This window comes from Spinacia oleracea, chromosome 1 (genome assembly GCF_020520425.1).
Source record: "Spinacia oleracea cultivar Varoflay chromosome 1, BTI_SOV_V1, whole genome shotgun sequence".
NCBI classification, from domain to species: domain Eukaryota; kingdom Viridiplantae; phylum Streptophyta; class Magnoliopsida; order Caryophyllales; family Amaranthaceae; genus Spinacia; species Spinacia oleracea.
Window position 1 is genome coordinate 103,618,071 of NC_079487.1, and position 23,095 is coordinate 103,641,165.

Sequence of the window (23,095 nt, forward strand, 5' to 3'; positions counted from 1 at the left end):
ATTCTTTTAGTAAACATTATTATGTCATTTATGGTTATATAATTTTTTTGAATTTTTTTCTTATATCATTTAATTATTATTTTGATAAAATTAAGTAATTTTAGGTAAATATCTTAAAAAATCATCTAAGTAAAAGTAAAAAGATTCACATTGTTAAATGAAATATTTCATGAAAATTTATATAAATGTAGTATTTTCTATAATAATAAGTCAATAATATTATGCTAAGTCTCATTTTCCTTATTACATAAAATTTTCCCATTTATGTTGGCGAAATTATCGCTCTCCTTAAAAAATTAATCACCTAAATAATTTGGAATGACAAATTAAAAGTAAAAATATCTCTTTGTTAAATGAACTATTTCATTAAAATTTTAATTTAGTAACTATATCTGTGTAGTATTTTCCACAAAAATAACTCAAATTTTTTATGTTAAATTCCTATATTAATTTCTTAAAATTTTCTCATTTATTTTAGCCAAAATTTTCGCTACAAAATCGATTACCTAAATAATTTTGGAATGAAAAATCATATTGTTCACAAAATCAAAGAATTTAATATTGCAATCAATTTAAAATTAATTTAGGGTGTTTGTTATTCCCCCGATTTTTCACTTATTTTCTTAGCTTCTCTTATCTAAAATTATATCTGAACTTAATAAAACTTTTAAAAAAAATATATAAAATGTACTTTGATAGCTACCTTTTTTTAAAAAAAAATAAAGCTTATCTTAGGCTTTGTTCTGTTCGACTTATTTGACTTATTTCAGACAAAGTAAGTTCAGATAAGTTCAGTGAAAATCAGTTATTATAAGTTCGTAAAAATAAAAAAAATTCAAACCTTTTAACACACAAATTAAATAAGTTTATTTCAGTCAAAGTAATTTTTTTCAGATAAAATAAGTTCAGATAATATAAGTTCAGACAAAATAAGTCGAATAGAACAGAGCCTTAAGTTAACTAAATTTATCTAAGCTTATATTCCTTGAAATAAGTGTAATCATATTTACTTTCAGTATAAGGTAACAATTTGCCAATTTTTTTTTCTTTCAGTTCTTTATAAAAAAAAATTCTCATATTTGCTCTTTTCACAACTCTTTATTTTCCCCTTTTCACCCCTATTCTAGCTTATTTCTTTACTTAAAATTATTAATTTCATTACGTAATTTTTTTTGAAGATAAGACGCATTCATTTTTCGTAAGTCAAAAGGATTTTAAGTCATTTTTTTGGTAAAATAGATATTTTATTTCATACCAACAATAAAGAACAAGAACAAAAACAAAAACAAAAAAACTCCAAAGCAAGAAAACAAGGTTAAGATTTTAAGTCATTATTAATTTAATATAATACACAAAGAAGTTTAAAATGTTGTTAAAAAGTTTTGAAAATTATTTCTTATTTAAATTAATCGATACGGAATAATTTTTTTCCAAATAATAAATTTATATAATGCATATGAGATGGCCTACAAATAACTTTCTACAATAAGGATTGATAGCTACTGCAAATATTTTTTTCTCTATTTTTGTATGTTTTATTAATAAACATTTTTTAAATTAAAAGAAATAAAACAACCTAAAGACTCACCAGGAGATAACACATGTCATTTATGGTGTGTCTTTTAGTATAGTTAATAATGATTGAGGCTTAATTATGTCAAAATTTTAAGCCTTAGTAGACTTTTATGTAATTCTTTTTCCTAATGTAGAGTAATTTTTATTCTTTCCACATAAATATCCATATCATATATTTTTAATTAAAAAAAATACAGGATGCACCAGGATATAATGTGAATTATTTTGCGTGTTTTTTTTGAGGGAGTTTTGCGTGTCTTTAAGTATATAATAATTGATTGATTGATTGATAGTTATAGTTATTAATCTTGGTAGTTAAAAATGCGCCACAAACATTCTCGCAAAGAAGAAACACGTAATATTTTTTATATTACTTTAAAATAAAATAGTGTAATTATTGATTGATTGTTCAGAAATGAAATTGTAAAAAAATATTATTACGTAGTACTCCCTCCGTCCCTTAATACTCGTCCCGCTTTCCTTATAAAGTCGTCCCTTAATACTCGCCCCGTTTCTATAAATAACATACTTTTAATAATATTATATAATTTCTCACTTAATCATGGACTCTCATATATTCCTACTTTCTAAAAAAATATTAAATAATTCAACCCCCCACTCACATCCACCCCTTTATTTGACACATTTCACACTAACTATATTAAAAAAAATACCCCACTATCAACTACCACCTAATAAATTAATAAGTCAATTAAATTGCCTAAAACTCTGTGCCGGTCAAACCAAGACGAGTATTAAGGGACAGAGGGAGTACAAAAGATGCATGATGCTATATTTTGAAAAGAATATACTACAAGGATCTTTTATAACATGCATTACAAATAAAAAAATTGATAAAAAATATCAATTAAATAAGAAATGATTTTCTATCCAACAAAAAAGGAATGAGAATATTCTTTAAAATATGGTGAAATCTTTTCGGAAAAAAAAATGAAAAAATATTAAGGAATCACCAGGATTTGACACGTGTCATTCCTGGTGTGTCTTTTAGTATGTAGTAATAGATAGATAGATGGAGGAAATAGATGAAAACAAGTCACATCAAATCATCTTTATTCTATAAGGAAACCTGATGTCATTTACGTAAATTGTCTTTTAGTGTTCCCTAATGGAATAGACTATAATACCCTTAATAAGTTTACAATTTAATTTAATTAATTAGAAGCTCAATTGTAATAATTCAAAAAGCTTATTATTTAATGTCATGTTGCAAAAAGAAAATTCCAATGCATGTGATAGCCAAAATTCAACAACAAACTAATTGAATTCCTCTACCAAACATGAAAGCAAGTAAGACAATAAAAAAAAATAGAAAAAAGAAAAGGAATCCATCCCTTCATTCTTGCTTTTTTTCATTACAAAAATAAACGTAGGCCCTGTTTAGTTCGCCTTATTTCAGAACCTTATTACTTATTTCAGATTTAATCAGATCAGACCAGATCAGATTAGATCAGAAAAAATAAGTTTAGATTTGAAAAAATAAGTTCAGATCAGACCAGATCAGACCCGATCAGATTATTATTATTATTATTATTATTATTATTATTATTATTATTATTATTATTATTATTATTATCATCATCATCATCATCATCATCATCATCATCATCATCATCATCATCATTATTATTATTATTATTATAGGAAAACACCAAAACGTTACAAGCTTAACAAGCTACAAAGAACAAGTGAACTACAAGAAGTTGGAGGGGAGCCGAGATACAATCTGGGCCCCCACTCCTCTAGCTATGGCGAACCCGATCCTGCTGAAAATGTGGGCAGCTGCCCGCGCCCCAATGTCCTGAGCCCTGGAGTACGTCTGGACCCGCTTCAGCAAAGAAACAGCCCCTTTCTCTAATTCCCCAAAAGAAGAGAAGGAAAAAGGAAAGAAACCGTAACCCAAAGCCCTACAACGCGCCGCATACTTATCCTGCTTCCGTTGCGCTGCAACCGCCACAACCCGACCCGGAACGAAGCCTGACAACCCCGATTGCGTCATAGGGGAAGACCCAGTCAAGTCAACACACACATCTAGACCGCCATCCCATGAGTAAAGCAAAATATCTGCAGGACGAAGAGCTCCATCACTCTCACTAGTCAGCCCAACATCAACCTCCTTGCGAGCAGAAATCCCCGACCGATAGCAAATATCCAAAAGGGTATCACGAACAACATTATGTCGATGTTTGATACCCACAATCCCAGCACAAGACACGGCATGATCCCCATAAAGGTCCCCGTCGAAAACCCGAGAGCAAGCAGAACACGGCGTCGAATCAGAGAACAACGGAATACCCAACCGATAGCAAAGAACCGAACGATAAGTCTTACCGTTCATAGTCTGGCCTAAACCCGAGATGGGGACTGCCTGCAACCAAGCCGAGGAGTGATCCCCCTGCTGCGATTTCCATAGGGCAACAAGACGTGAAGATAAGGAGTAGGCGGATTCCGCATCAGCAGTAACCTTCGTGAAATATATGTCTGCCAATTTCTTCATGAGTGTGGGGGCAGCGATCTCACTAGGGCTACGCATAAGGTCGGACTCCACGGTCCTATTGAAAAGACCAAGAGCATCATCAAAGGTCGGTCCCGGTCCATCAACACCTGAAAGCCGAAGAAGCGAATCCTGCAAAGCAGAAGACTGCAAACGGGATGCAAGAAAAGCATAATGCCGAACATCACCAGCTGAATAAACACCCAATCCTCCATAAGAATAAGGCAAGGTGGCAAGGCGCCATTGCCAGTCACCGAACCCAGGCCCCGAAGCAGTCACGATGCGCTCTAAAGAAGCCCGCAGAGCCACATCAAAAGATAATTGAGCCGCTTCGAAAAGATGAGGCGGACAAGTGCGCATAGCAAAGTAGAGTTTAGAAACTCCAGTACACGCACGAAGAAGCAACAACTCACACTGGGGATCATTAAGCTTGGCTACAGCATCCATCAACACAACAGTCTTCGACACACGCTGCGAAACCAACTCCTTGCAAAAAGAGGAATCCGTACTGACTGGGCCACCAAGCAACTTAACACCGAGCGCAGGACGAGCAATATCCGTAGGAAAGACACCCTCCAGACGACTGCGTGGGTCCTCCGAAGGCCAGAAAACCTCCGTCTTCTCAACATTAACATGGAGACCTAAATGAGGACCCTCCTCCAAAATCAACTCCAAAACCTGTCCAACCACCAAAGTGTCACCAACGATAGTGCCATCGTCCAAGTACCAAGCCTGAAGAGATAGATCAAATGAGTCTCTGATGCGACACACCAATGGATGTAGAACCAAAGAAAAAAGCAAAGGGCCGAGAGGATCCCCTTGCTGCACACCCTGACAAGACCACAAGGTATGCTCCCCATAATACAGCCGCGCTGGAGAAGAGTAGCAGAATTCAACCCAACGCGAAAGAGCAGGACAATGAAGCCGAACCTCACGCAACAAAGCCGATCGATCAACTAAATTGAACGCATTCTGAAAGTCCACCAATAACATAGAGAGGCCAACATCGGCCCCACGAGCCTCAACCAACCGATTGACAGCATGGAGAATGGCCTCACCACCTGCTGGAACCCCAACTCCAAACTGAATACCTCCAAAGTAGGCTCCTAAACGCGGACCAACCAAAGCAGCCCCGACCTTAGAAACAAGGCGCCTCCAAATAGTGCCCACAGCAATAGGCCGAATACCCCCACCAGGCTTAACAAGTGGAGTAAGAGGAGCACTAGCAATGTATCCTCCAAGCACAGCAGGGCACTTTCCAGCAAGAAAGAGATTAACTACCTGAGTGATAGCATCCACCAACTCATCAGAAACAGCTACAGCAGCACCACCCAAGCAATCCAAAAGGTGTTGGGCACGCAAGCCATCCCTACCGCACGAAGTACCACGCGGAAAGCCCTTAATCTGCTCCAAAACAACAGCGGAGGAAGCAGTAAGGTGATGATCAACAGGGATATCCGATAAGGTAGGGACCGGAACGGAAGGGTGCTTTGCTCGCAAATCTGCAAGGGTAGCATCATTGTAAGGGGCAAGGCCCGAGGAAGAAAGAACCCTAACTGCAGCAGTGTAGTGACCGTCAGAAATCTTTCTCTTACATTGCTTAATATTACGCTCCACCAAATCATGGTCTTCGTCAACATCCAATGGAGACACACTAGCCAATGTGTCTATGACTAGTTGCTCGGAACCACCAGGCTCACCCCAAGAACGAATAGCAGAGGTGATACACTCTTCCTGTCGTCGCCGCCGAACACCAGAGGAACACTCACGATTACTTCGCGGCGAAAAAGTCGTGAGGACACAAAGAGGTAACACAAGCAACTGAACCCAACAAGCGATGTCATCAGGTCTGCAAATCACCTTATCAAGCGCCCCTTTTAGAACTCGCGAAAAACCCAAACGACATCTGGGAGGGATAGATTTCACAGAGCGCAATCGCTTAGACAATAAAGTGTCTAGAAGAGCAACATCAAAAGAAAAATGATGTTCTCGAGGCGCATCAGAAGAAGACAGCTCGGAAGCAGGAGCTTGCGGTTTTTGAATACCATAGAGAATAAAACGAAAAATACCATCCCCAGAATCAGGTGGGTCCACAAAAACCGTACTAGAACCACTGCCATGTCGACACCTAGTACGTTGAGTATGCGTCTTGAAACAATCTCCACATAGCCAAATACCCATACGACGAAAGGTCACCTCAGCCGTAGAAAAAACCTGCAAATTGGTAGTAAGGGAATGACGGGTTACATCCCGCACATCAGAGCAACAATGACGATCCCGTAAGTGAGTGATCAGAGAACTCCTCACCAAACCACGCCCACCCCCATCCTGGCACCCGCTAAGACCCACAAAAGGGCAATGAAACTTCTCCACAGAAGCCGCCATACCAAAGCACTCAAACTGCCAAACTGCTGGAAAGGCTCACTGACCACCACGCAATGACCACCACAGCAAACACCAAACACCTACACCTACAAGGCCTCAAACACAAACAAACACTGCTAGCAACCAACACTGCCAAGCACAAATAATAACCGCCTGCTGTACCACCGGAAAACAAACATCACGAACGTCACAAACACCTGCTGTGCCACCGGAAAATGCTCGAGATATACCCTACACCAGTCGACCCGCCGCAACCGTCTACACTGCCTGAAAAACCACCTGCAAACACAGCCACAAACCTCCCGAAAAACCTCCTGCAAACCGCCTGCAAACACAACCCGGAGCCTCCTACAAACCGCCGGCAGACACCTGCAAACACAGCCTGAAACCGCCGCCACTCGACGACGTTATACCGCCTGAGCAAACCAATCGAACAGTAACCGCCTGAGTTAAACCGTCGAGCACGAACCTGAGCAAAACCAGATCAGAACCGTCGAGAACGAAACCGAATTGCCACGCTGGACACTTGATCACCCCCGCCGGACACTAGACCGCCGACGCCGACGCCGGAGCCCCCGGATAGTCGACGTTGAGTGGACCCTAAACGCACATACGTGCCCTAATCGCCTAATTTTGAGAGAAACAAAATTATTATTATTATTATTATTATTATTATTATTATTATTTGTGTCATTGTTATTATTATTAATATTTTATTACTATTAATGCTTTAATAAAAAAGAATGTTGTTGTCGGTGCAATTAAAATCTATTATTTAAGGCATAAACAAACATTAACAAAACATTCAAATTCATCATGTCCAAATTAAAACCATTAAGTCCAGATCAGAAACGATATGTTCAGGTCATGTCCATATCATAGCTGGTTTTTGTAGATCAGAACCATTATATATCCAGACCAAAACCGATATGATCAGAAAATAGCCAGATCATAAGTGATCTATACAGATCATGTCCAGATCATGTTCAAATCTACAAAGATCTTGTCTACATAAGAACCTGTCCTTACAAAACCAATATGTTCAGATCAGAACCGATTTGTACAGATCATGTCCAGATCATAATCGGTATGTCCAACTTATAACTGGTCTAGATATCGACTCTGTACAAATGATGTCCAGATCAGAATTGATCTGCAAAGATTATGTCCATATCAGAATTGATTTGTACAGATCATGACCAGATCAGAACTGGTCTATACAGATCATGACCAGATCAGAACTGATCTGTACAGATCATGTCCAAATCAGAAATATACACAGATCATGTCCAGATCAAAATAGATCTGTCCAGATCAGAAATATACACAGATCATGTCCAGATCAAAATTGATCTGTCCAGACCATAACCCATACGTGTAGATCAGAACCCATATATTCAGATTGATTTGTCTAGATCATGTCTAAATCTGTACTGATTTGTCATGATCATGTCCATAACAAAACATATGTCCAGGTCAGGTCCTGTATGTCCATATCATGTCCAAATTTGAATCGATCTATTTCGATCAAAACCGATATGTCCAGATCATGTCCAAATCAGAACTTGTCTGTACATATCATGTCCAGATCAAAACTGCTCTGTTGCTCATGTCCATATCAGAATCGATCTGTCCATATCATATCCAGATCAGAATCAAATTTGTACATATCATCTGTACAAATCATATCCAGATCAGAACTTATATGTCTAGATCATAACCGATCTATCTAGATCATAACCGATCCATCTAGATCATAATCGATATATCTAGATCATGTCTAGGTCTATCTAATACGAGTATAAGGAATATTTACATCATGAGAAAAGTCAAATAAATAATAACAATATTATAAAATTGTGTAACATTTATTTTACACCTAAGTCGTTTATTATTAAAAAATGTAGATTTTTGTTTAAACTTAATTCTGAAAAATCAGATCAGATCAAATCAGACCAGATCAGAAAAAATAAGTTTAGATCATATCAGATCAAAAAAAATAAGTCCAGATCATACCAGACCAGATCAGATCAGACCAGACAAGACTAGATCAGATCGATCAGGGGAAATAAGGTGAACTAAATGGAGCCTTAGTCTTACTCTTAATCATACACTAAATTTATATGGTTATACAAACACCTTGCGACAAAAAGTAAGCAAATAAAAAACACAATCTTTTACGTTTATTTTAGTTAAATTGTTACTATAATAATTCCTAAATAGATTTTGTTACATGTAATTCCTTTGATTTTAAATAAATTTTCTTACATATTTTAGCAAATGTGCATACTTTTAGTTCATCTAATCAAACTTTAGTTAGTAACTTCAAAAGGTCTTGCGCGCACAAGGTGCACAATAAATTTATTGTACACCAAGATAACTTTAACTATTTTTTTTGTAACTTTAACTTAGTTTTGATTAACTTTTATATTAGTAAAAAAAATTGATAGATAAATATTTTAAAGGGTTAAATTATTAATTTTATACATTATTAGTGATTTTGAAGAAATAAGTTTTACTAAAATGAAAAAATTTATCACTTAAAAATAGATAACTTTTACATATATATGCTTAACTTTTAAACATTTTGAGTTAACTTTTACTCCGGTGTACAATATTTATTGTACACCCATTGTAAATAAGAATTTGTGTAGTAACTTAGTACTTATATATCCATGTAAGACATCAATAGTACTCTTACAAAAATTGTTAAAACAAATTAATGAAATATTAGAAATTTAATTACTTATATATCAAATCAGATTTTTAAAAATATCGGCACACACCGCGTGCATAGAGTAATAGTTTTAGATATTTACAAAAGTCCAACCTCCGTATAAATTATAAACCCTAGCCTCGCTCTGCCGAAAACCAACCGAAAACCCTCGGATTATCGTAAGAAAACTCACAGAAAAATGGCGAAATCACTGAGGTCGAAGAGAGAGAAAAGGCTGAGAGCAATCCGAAGAGAGATTGTTGAACCCTTTTACGAGAACAAAGATGCAGCCAAGCTTGCCGCACAACAAGCCGCCCTCTCCGCCCCTAAACTCGCCGTCCGCAACACAAATAACACCTCCATGGATGTCACCTCGTCCCTCCCACCATCTACCTCCAATCTTACGTCCAATCTTAGCATGGGTATGTTTTTCTTTGTAATCTCGTTCTCTTGTGAAATAATGTTTGTGTATTAGTTTTGGGTAATTGGGGTTTTTGTGGATTTTGTTTTGATTTCATTGATTTGATGTGATATAGAAGTATAAGTGTAGGAATGCAATTGACTTATTGTATTGATTTGGTGTATTGGAGTGCAAATTAAATTGATAGAATACAAAGTTTGTGTATTAGTTTTAGCTACAAAAGGTTTTTTGTATTTTTGTTTTGATGTGAAAAAACATGTGTAGGAGTGCAATTGATTGGTTACTGTTTATATTTGATTGCTTTTGTTTAGCTACATTTTATCAAGTAGTTGTGGAAATCCATAGAAGTCCAAAGCAGACGAGTATTTCTGTTGTAGGGTTGTTGCTGATTGCACAAGTACATAGTTCTTACTCACTGATATTGCTTCAGTTCTCATGCTTTAAAAGTGTTTTTGATCAAAGATATTACCCTGTGAAATCTGCATCTCCCGATGGTTGCTTGATGATGATCGCAGACTAGTGATATGTTCTCAGCTTTAGTATTGTGATCGTGAGTCGTTACCCTGTGCCGACTTGCCTAAACATGCCCTTAGAGTTTTGTTTTTTGAGGCAAGAGTGTGCTAGTAGCTAATATTTGGTGACGAAAAATCTGTTCTTTGCCTAATAGATGATTTGTGTAAGGTAACATGATTTCCCCTTCCCCCATGTGGTTGAGCAAGTATGAATTCTCTGTCTCTAGTTCGATCAAAGACTAGTGTATTCTTTTCACCTTAGGCAGTATGTTTGATAGGGAGGAATTGTACGGGAAAGAAACAAAGAGAAAGGAATTAAGTGGCTTTTCCATGTTAGGTTTCAAAGCGTATGTGGGAGGACCCCCTGATTAATGTTCTTTCATCTTGCCGAGCAAGATTTTAATCTAACAAAGCAACAGACCCACTTTTATAGCAGTCTATTCTGAATCTTAGCATATCCAAGTCTATTTTCTAGTAGTTTATATAAAAATTCAATCAGTTCTGATCATTTTGAATTAGGTTTATCCCATTCCGCTTGGTTCATATTAGGGTGATATTCAGTTCTGGTTGAAAGGTCGAACCCATTAGGCTTGGTTCAAATTAGGGTTAACTTCAGTTTGAGTTGAAATTTAGTTATTTAATATTCGGTATGGTTGGTTGGGGTGAGGAATGAGGATCGTATGATTGGTGATAAACACAGAAATTTGGTGGCCATATTTGATGCCTATGCCTCGTGGACAAGTTAAATGTGATTGCAATGCATACAAAAAAAACATTACTCCCTCCGTTCCACTCAGATTTCCCCATATTCCTAAAATGGATGTCCCATTGAGTTTGCCCATTCCCTTTATTGCATATTTTCCCTGCTCAACATCCCATGTGCTATCATAAGAAGACAAAAAAAGTCTCACAGGCTTTCAAATGAACCAACTCTTAAAAAAAAAGTAAATTGGAAGGTATGGGGCAATCTTAGTGGGACAGAGAGTAAATTTTATTTACTTTTTATTTCTGTTCTGTTGATTTGGCTTTTCATGAATTAGGAATAAGAATAATACACGGGTGTAGGAATATACTTCGTATAAATCACGTCACTGTTGTCTAGTTTAATCTAAATAAAGACCTCACTTGAAGTTTGCTTTACTTCATGGTTGAAGGATTTCTTGCAATTACTCATAGTTTAGATCCGGGGTTTCCTATTTCTGTTGCAAATTCACATCTTTGTTGTATTGCAATATCACCCAATTGTTTGTTTGATGCAAATGCATTTGCTCAGAAATTTCACTGATTGTAACATACAATTGTATTTGTCTCATTTCACGGCATTTGTTTCCAACATTCATTTTCATGTTTGACTTGCTACTTGTGCTTGGAGTGTTAATTAGAGATAAGAGTGATGCTGTTGTTACTGCTCATTGGTAATTGTCCTTTTGGGTGTTTCAGATATTGATATGACTAGCCAAGGAGCGGCGCACCTAAAGCCTATGGGTAAGAAGATGAAAAAGAAATTGAAGATTGGTAAAGGCAAGAAGCGTGGCAACGGCAAGGGCAAAATCAGAAAGACTCACATTTGAGAAGTATGTGTCAGTCAACTTCAATGGATTAAGTTTGCACTCAAAACCTACACCACTCACTGACCCTTGTTCAAATTACAGTACTCTTGCCAGAAACTAAGCCTTCTTTTTAATTTATTTATAGCTAGTTTCATCATTTCCAGTCTTAGTAATCTCTTATATGTTAAAGTCTTGAGAACAATTAGGCATCACTATTAGGAATTGTTATAGCAAGGAAACGAGTTTGATGCAATGTGTTAACTTTCTATTGTAAAAAGTGGTTTTGTGATTGAAAATTTTGAGGCCTTGAAAGTTCTACTCACCTGATTTCACTTATTTTTCCCGAACTTATTAGAACTTATTTTAGTTATTAATTGTACTTTACCCTAGAACAGAGCCTATCGGGTATCATGAAAATGATTATCAGGACATTTGAAGCATTTTAGGAAATTAAATCAAATATAATTGCTAAATTAGCATGAAAAGGTCATATATGATCAATTATAGAGGTGAACACAAGGATTCATTATGTGAAACTTTTGAGCACTCTTCTCCAAAAAATCAAAATGGGAAGTAGTGAATGAAAGAAAGAAGCAAAAGAAATTAGCAGTAATACATTTTGATTAATAAGGGATTAATAACCGGAGTTAAGACGGCTACAATGCTGTCGAACTTCACCTTCACCATCATCTTGTGCGTCGCCTAAGATGTTTCCGAGCTTAACCATGGATGATGAGAACAAGTAAGGGAAGCTACCACCATCGTCGTTTGCTAAAGTAGCAATGTATTCAGAAGTTCTGTGATCAGTATACAAGGCTTGATCTGAGTATAAGAGACCCATGTTTTTCTCAATATTCTTGTAGTATTCGTTGTCGAATGTGTATGGTGTTCTTGCATCAAGGTCTACATAATTGGTATCGTTCTTACATTTCCTTCTCAAGTAGTTCAAGTATGTTGGAGCCATTATTGTAGAGTGTAGCTTTCCATTTTCATCGTACCTTGATAGCCTGTTTTTAATAGCTCCACATGTACTCCTTCCGATGGTGTGTGCTCCTGAAGGATCAATGTACAAAGTGAGACCATGATATTGTTTTACATAACACTTCGTATATCCTAAACGTAGGAGGAGAATATTTTGCGTATGTTTTTGTTTTTAAAGAGAATATTCTGTCTATATTCCAGGGGAAGAATATTCTGCGGAAGTTTAGGGTTTATTATTCGTGATGATAAATGAGCGTTGTTAGTGGTGGGAGCCAAGGCTCTTTACTTGGCAGACTCCATCCTATTTGCTTACTTCGACACTTCAAGAAGGAATCAAAAGTGCGGTAGCGATGGGTTCAAAAATCTCATTATTGAAGGGGATAACTTGGTGGTGATCAATTCAATAAACAAGAATTGGAAGGTTTCGTGGGAGGTTAATGAGCTCGTTGAGGATGCTAGCTAGTCGGGATTATCAGATTTAGATTCATTTTCGATCATTTATTGTTACTAGGAAACCAATCAAGCGACTGATTTTATGGCGGCAAAATGAAGCTCTTGTCCTATTATGTCGTTATAGTTTTCGACTTTTGATCATTTCCTCATCCGAAGGGATGAGTTAGCTTTCTCAAAGGAGTTAACCTGATTTTTTTTTCCTTATCCAAAAATCTAAAATTTAACAATGTGTTAGCTACATCCAGAATTCGAAAAGGTCGGGGTCTCTTTTGTCAAATTTTAACAAATATACTAATGTCGTTCCTAAAAGTTCTTCACGCTTTATGTTTTAATCCGTTCCTAGAAACTTTTTTACAATCTGCTTAATTCCATTTTTTACATTTACCTCTGACACACCATAAAATGCAACTTGTGATATTTTATTATAGGAGTTAATCACATATTATTCACTCATATCTACTTATTTTCCCACTTATTACTTCCACCATTATATACTCATCAAAGTTCCTTAATTAACGTGCAAATAGTAAGTATAAATATCATTCAGAAATGGAGTTTAGTAAATTGAAACAATTATTACCTGAAAGCACAACCATGTCAAGCATGTTCAATCCTAAAGCTTGGTAAAACTCAATAAGGGTAGTAACATCTTCTCTGCCATTAGGAAGATCATCAGCTTCTTGGGCAACAGAAATAAGACCGTCTTTCCTTCCATACTCGTTAGACCAATATGGACCTTTAACTAAAACGGTGGCATCTCTTGCTGCAGCTGTCAGAATATCTGCACAAGACACAAGATTTGGGCATTTCTTCTCTAGTGTTGCCTTTATGTCATCAATTACTTCATATCCTCTCAATGTCTTGCTAGATGTGGCCCATTTCTCACTTCCCGGGTAGTCCAATAGGATCGACGCATCACATCCCTGCATTATTGAAAATTTCAAACATAAACATTTTATTAAATGTATTATTGTATTTATTTCTCTAATTATTGCATAGAGCTCACTAATCAAATTGTTATACAAAATTAATACTCCATCCGTCTCGGAATACTCGCAACGCTTTGATTTTTTTTCACTATTTACATAATTCACTTTGACCCTATTTCATTTATAGCATATGAAAATAAGTGTTAGCATATAATATATTGTTGGCTCCATCTTAATATATATTTTCAAAATATTAATATTTTATAAGTTTTTATAATATATAATTGAAAATATTGATGGTCAAACGTGTGCATTGGCAAACGTGTCCAGTCAAATCGTTGCGAGTATTTCGGGACGGAGGGAGTAGTTGTATTTTGAAATAGTTGTATTTTCAAAGACCAATCCTTTGTCAAATAACTGTATTTTTTAATCAAATAGTTACATATTGTGACCAAATAGTTATGTTCAATTTATTATAATGAATCAAATTAATAGTTATACCTTCTAACCAATAGTTATACGTTCTAATCAAATAGTTGCATGTTGTCATCGTACTTATAATTATTTTTATTGCCGACAGCGGTCTTATGCGAATGACAGTCTCATAAGAGACTTACCCCTAGTTATCTACGAAGTACTATAAATAAGAAATCTTACATACCCGGACAGCGCAATCATGGAAATGCAACCTTATAAGGCTAGCAGCAATGGTTTTGTCCTTTTTAAACCATTCCCATACTTTCTTGGCGACAATTTCTTCAAAATTCTCGCAATCTTTGTCGTAGTAGTTGCAACTTAAGTCTTGGCAAGAAACAGCTGAGATCAAACCAAGTGTGATTATCACAAACAAAGCTGAAAAATATTTGTTAGAATTCATGATTTGATTTGTATGTTTTTTTTTTGTTGGTTTTGTTTGTTATTAGACAAGTCTTAAGAAGGTGCAATTTATAGTATGTTATGTTGAGAGTATAAAATGTAAGATTATATGCTAAATACGTGAGACGCACATCTATGCCGACGGACATACATGGAGACATGTAGGGTCGACGGTTCTACCTTTTTATTTTATCAAAATTATAATATATGGTACCAAGTACTCCGTATATGGTTTTGTTGACCATTATGATTAAGAAAGACGTTGACAATTGAAATTAATAATTGGTGACATGAACTCCATATCTTATTTTTCTCACAGGAAATTCCTTCTAAATTGGTTTTTTAAGGTTATATACTGAAATAATAATAAAATTAAAATGTCTAGTGAAAATTTGTTATACATTGAAACAAATTCAAGAAAATCACATTTGACAATAAATTTATTTTTTGTAAGGTATCAAGGGCGGTCAGTATTTTCTAACTTTAACCAACTGAACTGTACATGAGTATATTGTCAAGGAATGGAGGTAGACAGTAGCCGGGTAGAAAAATGTTGCGGGTTATAAGGTAACGTGAAGTCTATTTCTATATGTAATATGGCTATGGGACAGTCCGGGTCGGCTCTACCCGACACGAAAAAAGCATGGGCCAACACGAGCACGAAGTCGTGGTCCAGGTCTAGGCTGCAATTTTTTTGAAAAAAACACTACACGGCTCGATAAAACACGCTAGATTTAGTAAATTAGGCTTAGGTACGATGAGCCAACCCGGCTCGACCAGTCCCAGAAAACCCGATGGGTCCGGGCCCGATACAGAGTGGGTTTGATGTGGGCAGGGCTCGCCTCAAAGCCCGACCTGACACACAACCATCTTTATACGGTAGTATGTAATACAAGAGTATTGAATTTTAAGGAATTGCACTCCCAGTCCCAGATTACACTTTTGATTATGGTTTCTAAGAATTATTTCTTTAATAACGTTATAAAAGTAAGTCAGAAGACACCTAAACATGATTAGCTGGGGATGAGAACTTGATACATAGAGTATGGTAATGGTTGGATAATTTTCGCGTACAAAAAACTTGTTCGAAATGAGGGACAATGTGTTATAGACTAGATCATACGGTGTTGTTTCGATGTGGTGTGTTAAGAATTAAATTAGATGACGATGAATGTCATTGAATAAATTATTAACATCAACATAAACCACTTAGAGGCTTAGAGCTGGACTCAGAATCTGACCCAAACTAACCAATATTTGCACTGTCTTCTCTTTTTTTCTTTTTATAGAAGAGTTGCATTTCATAAGTTTCCAAAATTGGCAACAGCTACAAGCGAAAGTACCTTCATTATTACAGACTATTCGCAACAGCCAAACAGCATGTGCAATCGGAAATTTTCCAATAGATACAAACAACATAATATGGTTCAAACAGGAGAAGTTCTAACCAAACTCAGAATTACAACCAAAATGTGGACTGATTCAAAGAGGACACATTTGCGACCACTAGAGCGTCCAACCAAATCAACATGGTCTGTATCCACATAGAGCAGCTACTCGTCTTCATCTACAATAGGATGTAAATTAAACAAGTTAAATGCAAGCTAATACATGCCTCTGCATTCTTTTTTTTAACCTTTTATTTTGAAAAGTACATAAATAAATGAACAAATTGAACAGTGCGGTGAAGCTGTGAAGATTTATCCAATTATCATTCACGTAATTATTTGTAGAAGTCTTTCCCCTTTTTTTAGCATGTTACCAGAACCCCGAATGAGAACGAGAGATTAGAGAAAATCATTTATGAGGTAACTACAAGGAAAGTCTGCAAACTTCATATGGATTGGGTTTTCTTAATTAAGTTTGTTATGTAACAAAGTCAATGCTGGAAGCTGCTCTAATATTTTATTGATTAGAAAGGCATTACCCTTCTCACCAGTCACAACTATAAAAAAAGAGGGGCAAGGGGATCATGGTAAGAGAAAAACGTCACTGTATAACAGAAAAGGCCTAACATGGAAGGCTTAATCCCTTGCCCACCTGTCTCTATGTAGGCGAAGAGGTACCTTATTGCTGATCCATGACTCATGAGTTATATCAATTAGTTTAGTCACAGCAATCCTTGATCATCATGACATCTATGATAATTCATAATTGTCTCATTACTTCCACCCCTATAGTATTAAATAAGATGGTATTAAATACGTAGTAAGATGGTGTTAAAATGATTTTACATTTCATCTAAATTTCCTAAAACTGTAACACATAAAAAATTTGTGTACAAGGTTCCCTTCAATCCAGATCCCCAAGTTCTGAAACTTCATCAACCCTATTAGTCAGTTTCCTAACACATATTTGAAATTTTTTTGGTTAAAATAAACTAATAAAGGCAAAATTGTCAAAGAGTATTTTGTTTTTAGGTCACTTTGTGAACTAGTACCTTATTGGTTTGATTTTGTCAAAAAGTACTTTGAATTAGAACTTTGTATTAAAAATGGGACCTTTGGCCAACATTCCGGCCAAACAGTCAAACATTCAGTTCATTTACTTCACTTTCCCTCCAAAAGCAGCCACGACAAGGGAAAAGAAATAATGTTCCCCAACATCCTTCTAGCTATCCAGTTACGAAAAGGCTCCCAAGTCCCAACCTTGAAAGGTCAATTGAACTGAACATGGATGAAAAAAGGAGTAGAACACAATTGTAAAACATAATGAAGGCAACAGCTAGAGCCGTAAATAACTTGTCCACCCCAAGAATGACCCTTTCAAACCTGAAGTGTCCTGGATAGCCAAATTCCATATGCAGGGTCACACTTACCCAACATGACCCAACTCCCATAACAAAGCAGCTGAATACACAATGGGCAGTGCAGGATGCAGTCATTCAGAGTACTTCCTCCATTTTTTTTATTATTGCACCATTTTCCTTTTTCGGAAGTTGCATATTAATTGCACCATTTCCTTTTTTAGTAAGTTTACCTTCATGAAATGACATTTTTATCCTTGTATGGGTGGTGGGGACCAAACCCCACTTGTTCTTTACCTACAACTTGTACTTAATCACATGGGTATTTTTGTCAATCTCTCACCTTTTACCACCTTTCTTAATTCTTGTGCCCAATGTAGATGGTGCAATAATAAAAAAATGGAGGAAGTATAATGTATCAACTAAAGTATTAGAAGCTTTTTATGGTAAGAGATGTATTGAAAAAACAATTTTTTTTGTAGAACAACTAATAAAAGCAATAATGATGATAAGCGTAAAATAAATTAATTTTGGATAATCAGGAATGTGAAGAAATTTGTAGACCCCAGCAGCATTTGAAGCCTATTATTCTCTATCTGGAAATCTTTGTTGGCACTGACCTATGGGCCTATCAGTTGTAAAGATAGTGGACTCCCATACCAATGGATGTAAATAATGAAAGTCTACTAACGAGACACATGATTAAATCTCGATTAAATCCTCAAAGATATTTTACAGTAGGAAAGGTATTCCACGTCAAGATAATCATCAATCTGGAGTACTTTGCTTGCACCAACATATAGCCTTATTGGGAACTTCACAGTAGATAAAGATAGTAAGCTACAACAAGATAAGTACCAGTTGATGCACATTTCATGTCTACTAATGACAACACACATTAAGACCTCAGTTCCGACCCATTCGAATTCTGTAGCAGGGAGGGAAGGCATACTCCAAAAACATAAATAGTGGGAAATATATCTTACATAGTTAAATAGCATAAAAAACGCCAGACAGAAAAAGAAACCTAGAACACCAGACAGAAAAAGAAACCTAGAACACCAGACAGAAAAAAGCAATCTAGATGATAAAGTAGGCTGGAAATTGTTGGCTAATCTCTTTAGGTAATAACCCCTCTCTTTTTGTCAGCCTCGTAAGGGTTCCAACATTTGCAACTCTGCATTTCACCATGTTAAGAGGAGACAAGGATATGGAAACAGACACTTGGAGAAATCAATACAGCACAAAAGATTTGCAGAAGTTTTGGGAAGGAGATGATGGCAACCCCAGACTAAGGAGACAGCTTAGTTTTAAAAAGCGCGCCGAAGGCTGAGCCTAGGTGAGCCTTTGAGCTCTCCAGGCTCACTGATGTCAACCAGGCGCGTGCCTTCGTGCGCCTTAGGTAAGGCTCAAGGAGCAGCGCCTTGTGCGCCTTCGGTCTTGAGGCGCAGTAGGATGACGTGGTTCATGGCTTCACGCAATGCTTATGAACCGACAAGAAAATATTGCACTCCAATAGAAATATGTTGTTTTGAGTATAAATCGTGTTAATTTTTTTCTATACCGAATTTTAAGGTTTATTAGAAAATTATGTGCGCCTTGTATCCAAAAGGCGTGCGCCTGAGCCTTGCGCCTAGGCTCCATGACCCTTGTGCGCCTTAGTGCGCCTTGCGCCTTTTTAAACTAAAGGAGACAGTGAGACACACACCTATGAACTATGAGGTAATCACCCTACTTTCTCCACATAGTACTATATAACCATAGAGGCGTAAAACATGACCACATATCCATGTTATTTCATCATGCTTTACTCCCTAACTACTTATCAAATCTGAATATAGACATTGGTTTCTCAAAAAGATAATAAAATTTCCTGTGCGGTCTTGAAAATGAGCTTTTCCATTAGACCTATCAGTGCTGCTATTACTCTACATTTCTTCCCCACTACTCATCCAGCCCCGTATCACCATACTCGACTTAAATTTAGGAAGTTAGAATTGATGCAGTCAGCTTTTCGTAATGGAAAAAATTCTAATAAATCTCAAACCGAGCCAGTCAAAACACTACTCATTCATCAACAAATCTTCATTGGTTATCTTGGCCTAGTGGTTAAGACAGAGGTTTGTGTACCATAGGGCTCCCATTTGCAATTTATATGGCCACTGTGGCTAATTCGCACCCAAAAAAAACAAAAATTCTTTTTCTAACAAAGCCCTAATCTGTCCAAGCGCGACAAATAAACCTTAGATTTAATCCGCAATTACGCATCACATTAATCCAACCGTTTATTCCAACAATATTCAACATCGATACAAAATTTGAAATGCGTAAACCCAAAAAAAAATGGAGGTCCTTAATCACTGATCCAATCTTTCGACACAAATTAGGTTTAAGAATCAAGATAAAACCGAGAAATCGAAGAAGAGACGATAATATATATAAGAGTATAAAACTCACCAACGTAGCGTCGCTCATTGGCGGCTTTGGCTTTCTCGAGCATCTTATCGAGGTCTACCTGAAGCTTGGCATCCCATTTGACAAGCTGATTAACAAATACGGCTCCCAATCCCATTCCCAATACATGTTCCCAGGGATCTAAAACACGCCCAAATTGCTAAAATTAGGGTTTTCATTGAATCGGGAAGAAGTATAAAATTGAAAGTTTGAACAAATCTGGGTAATGTAAAAGGACTTACGACGCATGTAAGGGAGTTTGCGAAGAGCGTTTGAGTACATTTGGGTGCCTAATCCGAGAAGACATCCGATCGCTGTCGCACTCCACGCCATTTTTGCTTGCTTCTTTCTTCCTCCTTTTTTCAGTCTTCACCCCTCTTTTTGATGCTGTAACTAAATTAACCCCACTCTTCTAAGGCGAGTTTTGTTAACGGGATCCGGAATCGAGTACGAAAGATTCATTTGCGAACTTCTACGGATAGCGGGTCGGTCCTGAAATTACCTTTCTTGTCTAACGGGCCTAAGTGCCTAGCATGGAAATTAAAGTTTTTTTTTTTTTTACGGGATTGACTTCTTGTGTGTACCCGCCTATTGGGTCAGGCTTGTCCTTGGGTTAGCGAGCCTAATAATATTTTTTTACTATTTAGGAAAATTTGTCAATTATTACCTTTTTTTTTTTTAAATAAACAAATTAATTCATTGATAAAAAGTCATACGACATCTACATAAGCATTTAAATCTAACAAATACATAACAATCGAATCAAATAAAAACTTCCTTTCACCGTAGCTACGATCGTAGTATATCAGACATTCTGTATACCCTCTTTTATATCGCTGTGATTTACAGCCTTCATTGACGAGGGGGTCTATAGATCTGTTGTAGCCGTGACAAATATAATTTTCGTCTGATTCTTCTGATTGTAGTCGAAAGATTGACATCCTCTTCGATCCCGCATAAATCTTTACCAAAGAAACAACCTGAACTAAACTAAACACACAAAACTTAACTAAAAACAAACCCACCATAGGGATACTTACTACACTGAAACAATCAAACCCACTATAGGGGTACTTACTACACTGAAACTATGTAGTTTATTGAGATATAACGCAAAAACACAACAGAATTGAAAGAAAAGGGGCGAAAATAACCACATTTCCGAAGAAATTTGGCTATTTTCGCCCTAGAAAACCCTAATTTTTGTAAACCTAAAAACAGAGAGATAAGAGGGAGAGAGGGAAGAAGCGGCTATTTTTGTCAATTACTACCTAGGTAGTTTGTGGGTTTGTGAATTAATGCCTAACTCTTTGAAAGTTGTCAATTACTACCTATATTTTTAACTATTGTTATTAATTACCTAGATGTCAATTAATCCTCTTGCACACCAATTAGCCAACTAATTGTATCATTATCACCATAATTATATTATAATTAATGAATAAAAATAAAATAACCCTAAACTAAATAATAACCCATAACTTACCCCAAAAAACCAAACAAAAAAAACGATTATCTTTAGTTACGTTCATCATCTTACTCATTGTGATGTTCTCCTAACTTCATCAATTCACATGGTTCCAGACTTCGTATTAAACCACAACCAAATATTATAAAAAGAACTAATTAATAAAACTAAGAACATCAATATAGAATAATTCATTCGGTAAAAGAACAGAAATCGAGTTTAAACCAAGAAATAATATTGTTTTTCCAACTTATTATGAACAATTCAAACAAGAACAAATTACAATCGGATAAAAGAAATAAAGAGAAAAATAATTAATAACATAAACTTGCAACTCAAGGTTGAAATTCACAGATTCAGACGATTAATATCTAATTTAGAGAAGTCTCGCAAATAAATAACCCCAAAATCAACAAATCACAATTGTATCAGATTCAGTCCTTTCACTTTTCATCTTCTTATAAAGGAGCATGGTGAATTGGATGGATTACTCAATTCAATTGCTGGAGGTAGATCGAAGAATTTTGAAGAGAATAAACTGCCAATTGCTATAAAGGGATAAGGATGAAGATGAGAGATTAATGAGAGGTAAGGTTGCTGGACCGGAACAAGGAGCTAAGCAAGGAGAACATCCGACAAGGAAGATGATGAACCAAAAATAATCGGGGGTCTTTTTTTGGGATACTTTTTGGGCACAAATTCTTATTTACAAGAGGTGTACAATAAATATTGTACACCGGGTTAAAGTTAATTCAAAATGCTTAAAGTTAAGCTTATATAGGTAAAAGTTATCTATTTTTTAGTGATATTTTTTTCATTTTAGTAAAACTTATTTCTTCAAAATCACTAATAATGTATAAAATTAATCATTTAACCCTTTAAAATGTTTATCTATCAACTTTTTTTTTACTAATATAAAAGTTAATCAAAACTAGGTTAAAGTATAAAAAAAGGGTAAAAGTTATATTGGTGTACGATAAATTTATTGTACACCTTGTGCGCGCAAGACCTTTTGATTTTTGGGTTATTTTATTTAGTTTTATGTTATTTTACTTTTATTCATTAATGATGTAATTACTAGCCTAATTAGTGTGAAGGTGGATTAATTGACATCTAGGTAGTAATTGACAATAAAGGTTAGAAACCTAGGTAGTATTCACAAATTCACAAACTACCTAGGTAGTAATTAGCAAATTTTCCTATTTTTTAACTGTTAAAATTTAATTTATTTTACGTTTATGGTTTAAATTTTTGTTTTGCTTAAATTATCTCTAAGTTTTCAAGTTCCATCTTACGGAGTACTCCCTTTGTTCCTTTAAGTTCTTCCCGGTTGGAATCGAGAGGGGATTAAGAAAAATAGAATCTTGGTTTGTTTGGGTATTTGTGTAATGATTGGTTGTAATAGATTGAAATAAATGAAGGAGAGAGAAAACAATAAAGAAATAAAAGAAAAGGTAGATATTTTATTAAACAATTCATAAATCAGAAAATCTGATTGAAGTGGGGACACAGTA

At 35.8% G+C, this 23,095-nt stretch overlaps 3 protein-coding genes across 3 annotated transcripts; 1 reads left to right on the plus strand and 2 right to left on the minus strand.

The window, feature by feature from the left end:
* The first annotated feature begins 9,324 nt into the window (after positions 1–9,324).
* LOC110796278 (uncharacterized) lies at positions 9,325–11,996 on the plus strand. Its single transcript, XM_022001323.2, has 2 exons — positions 9,325–9,613; positions 11,565–11,996. Exons 1-2 carry the CDS (start codon positions 9,391–9,393, stop codon positions 11,693–11,695), a joined length of 354 nt encoding a protein of 117 aa, XP_021857015.1. The 5' UTR covers positions 9,325–9,390; the 3' UTR covers positions 11,696–11,996.
* Positions 11,997–12,107: 111 nt separating this feature from the next.
* On the minus strand, positions 12,108–14,968 carry LOC110796277 (peroxidase 7). The gene is made up of 3 exons (XM_022001322.2): positions 14,699–14,968; positions 13,689–14,031; positions 12,108–12,727 (listed from the first exon to the last, which is right to left on the minus strand). Exons 1-3 carry the CDS (start codon positions 14,912–14,914, stop codon positions 12,309–12,311), a joined length of 978 nt encoding a protein of 325 aa, XP_021857014.2. The 5' UTR covers positions 14,915–14,968; the 3' UTR covers positions 12,108–12,308.
* Positions 14,969–16,241: 1,273 nt separating this feature from the next.
* On the minus strand, positions 16,242–20,516 carry LOC110796276 (uncharacterized). The gene is made up of 3 exons (XM_022001320.2): positions 20,356–20,516; positions 20,117–20,254; positions 16,242–16,480 (listed from the first exon to the last, which is right to left on the minus strand). The coding sequence occupies exons 1-3, from the start codon at positions 20,444–20,446 to the stop codon at positions 16,467–16,469; spliced, it is 243 nt and encodes an 80-aa protein (XP_021857012.1). The 5' UTR covers positions 20,447–20,516; the 3' UTR covers positions 16,242–16,466.
* Positions 20,517–23,095: the final 2,579 nt, after the last annotated feature.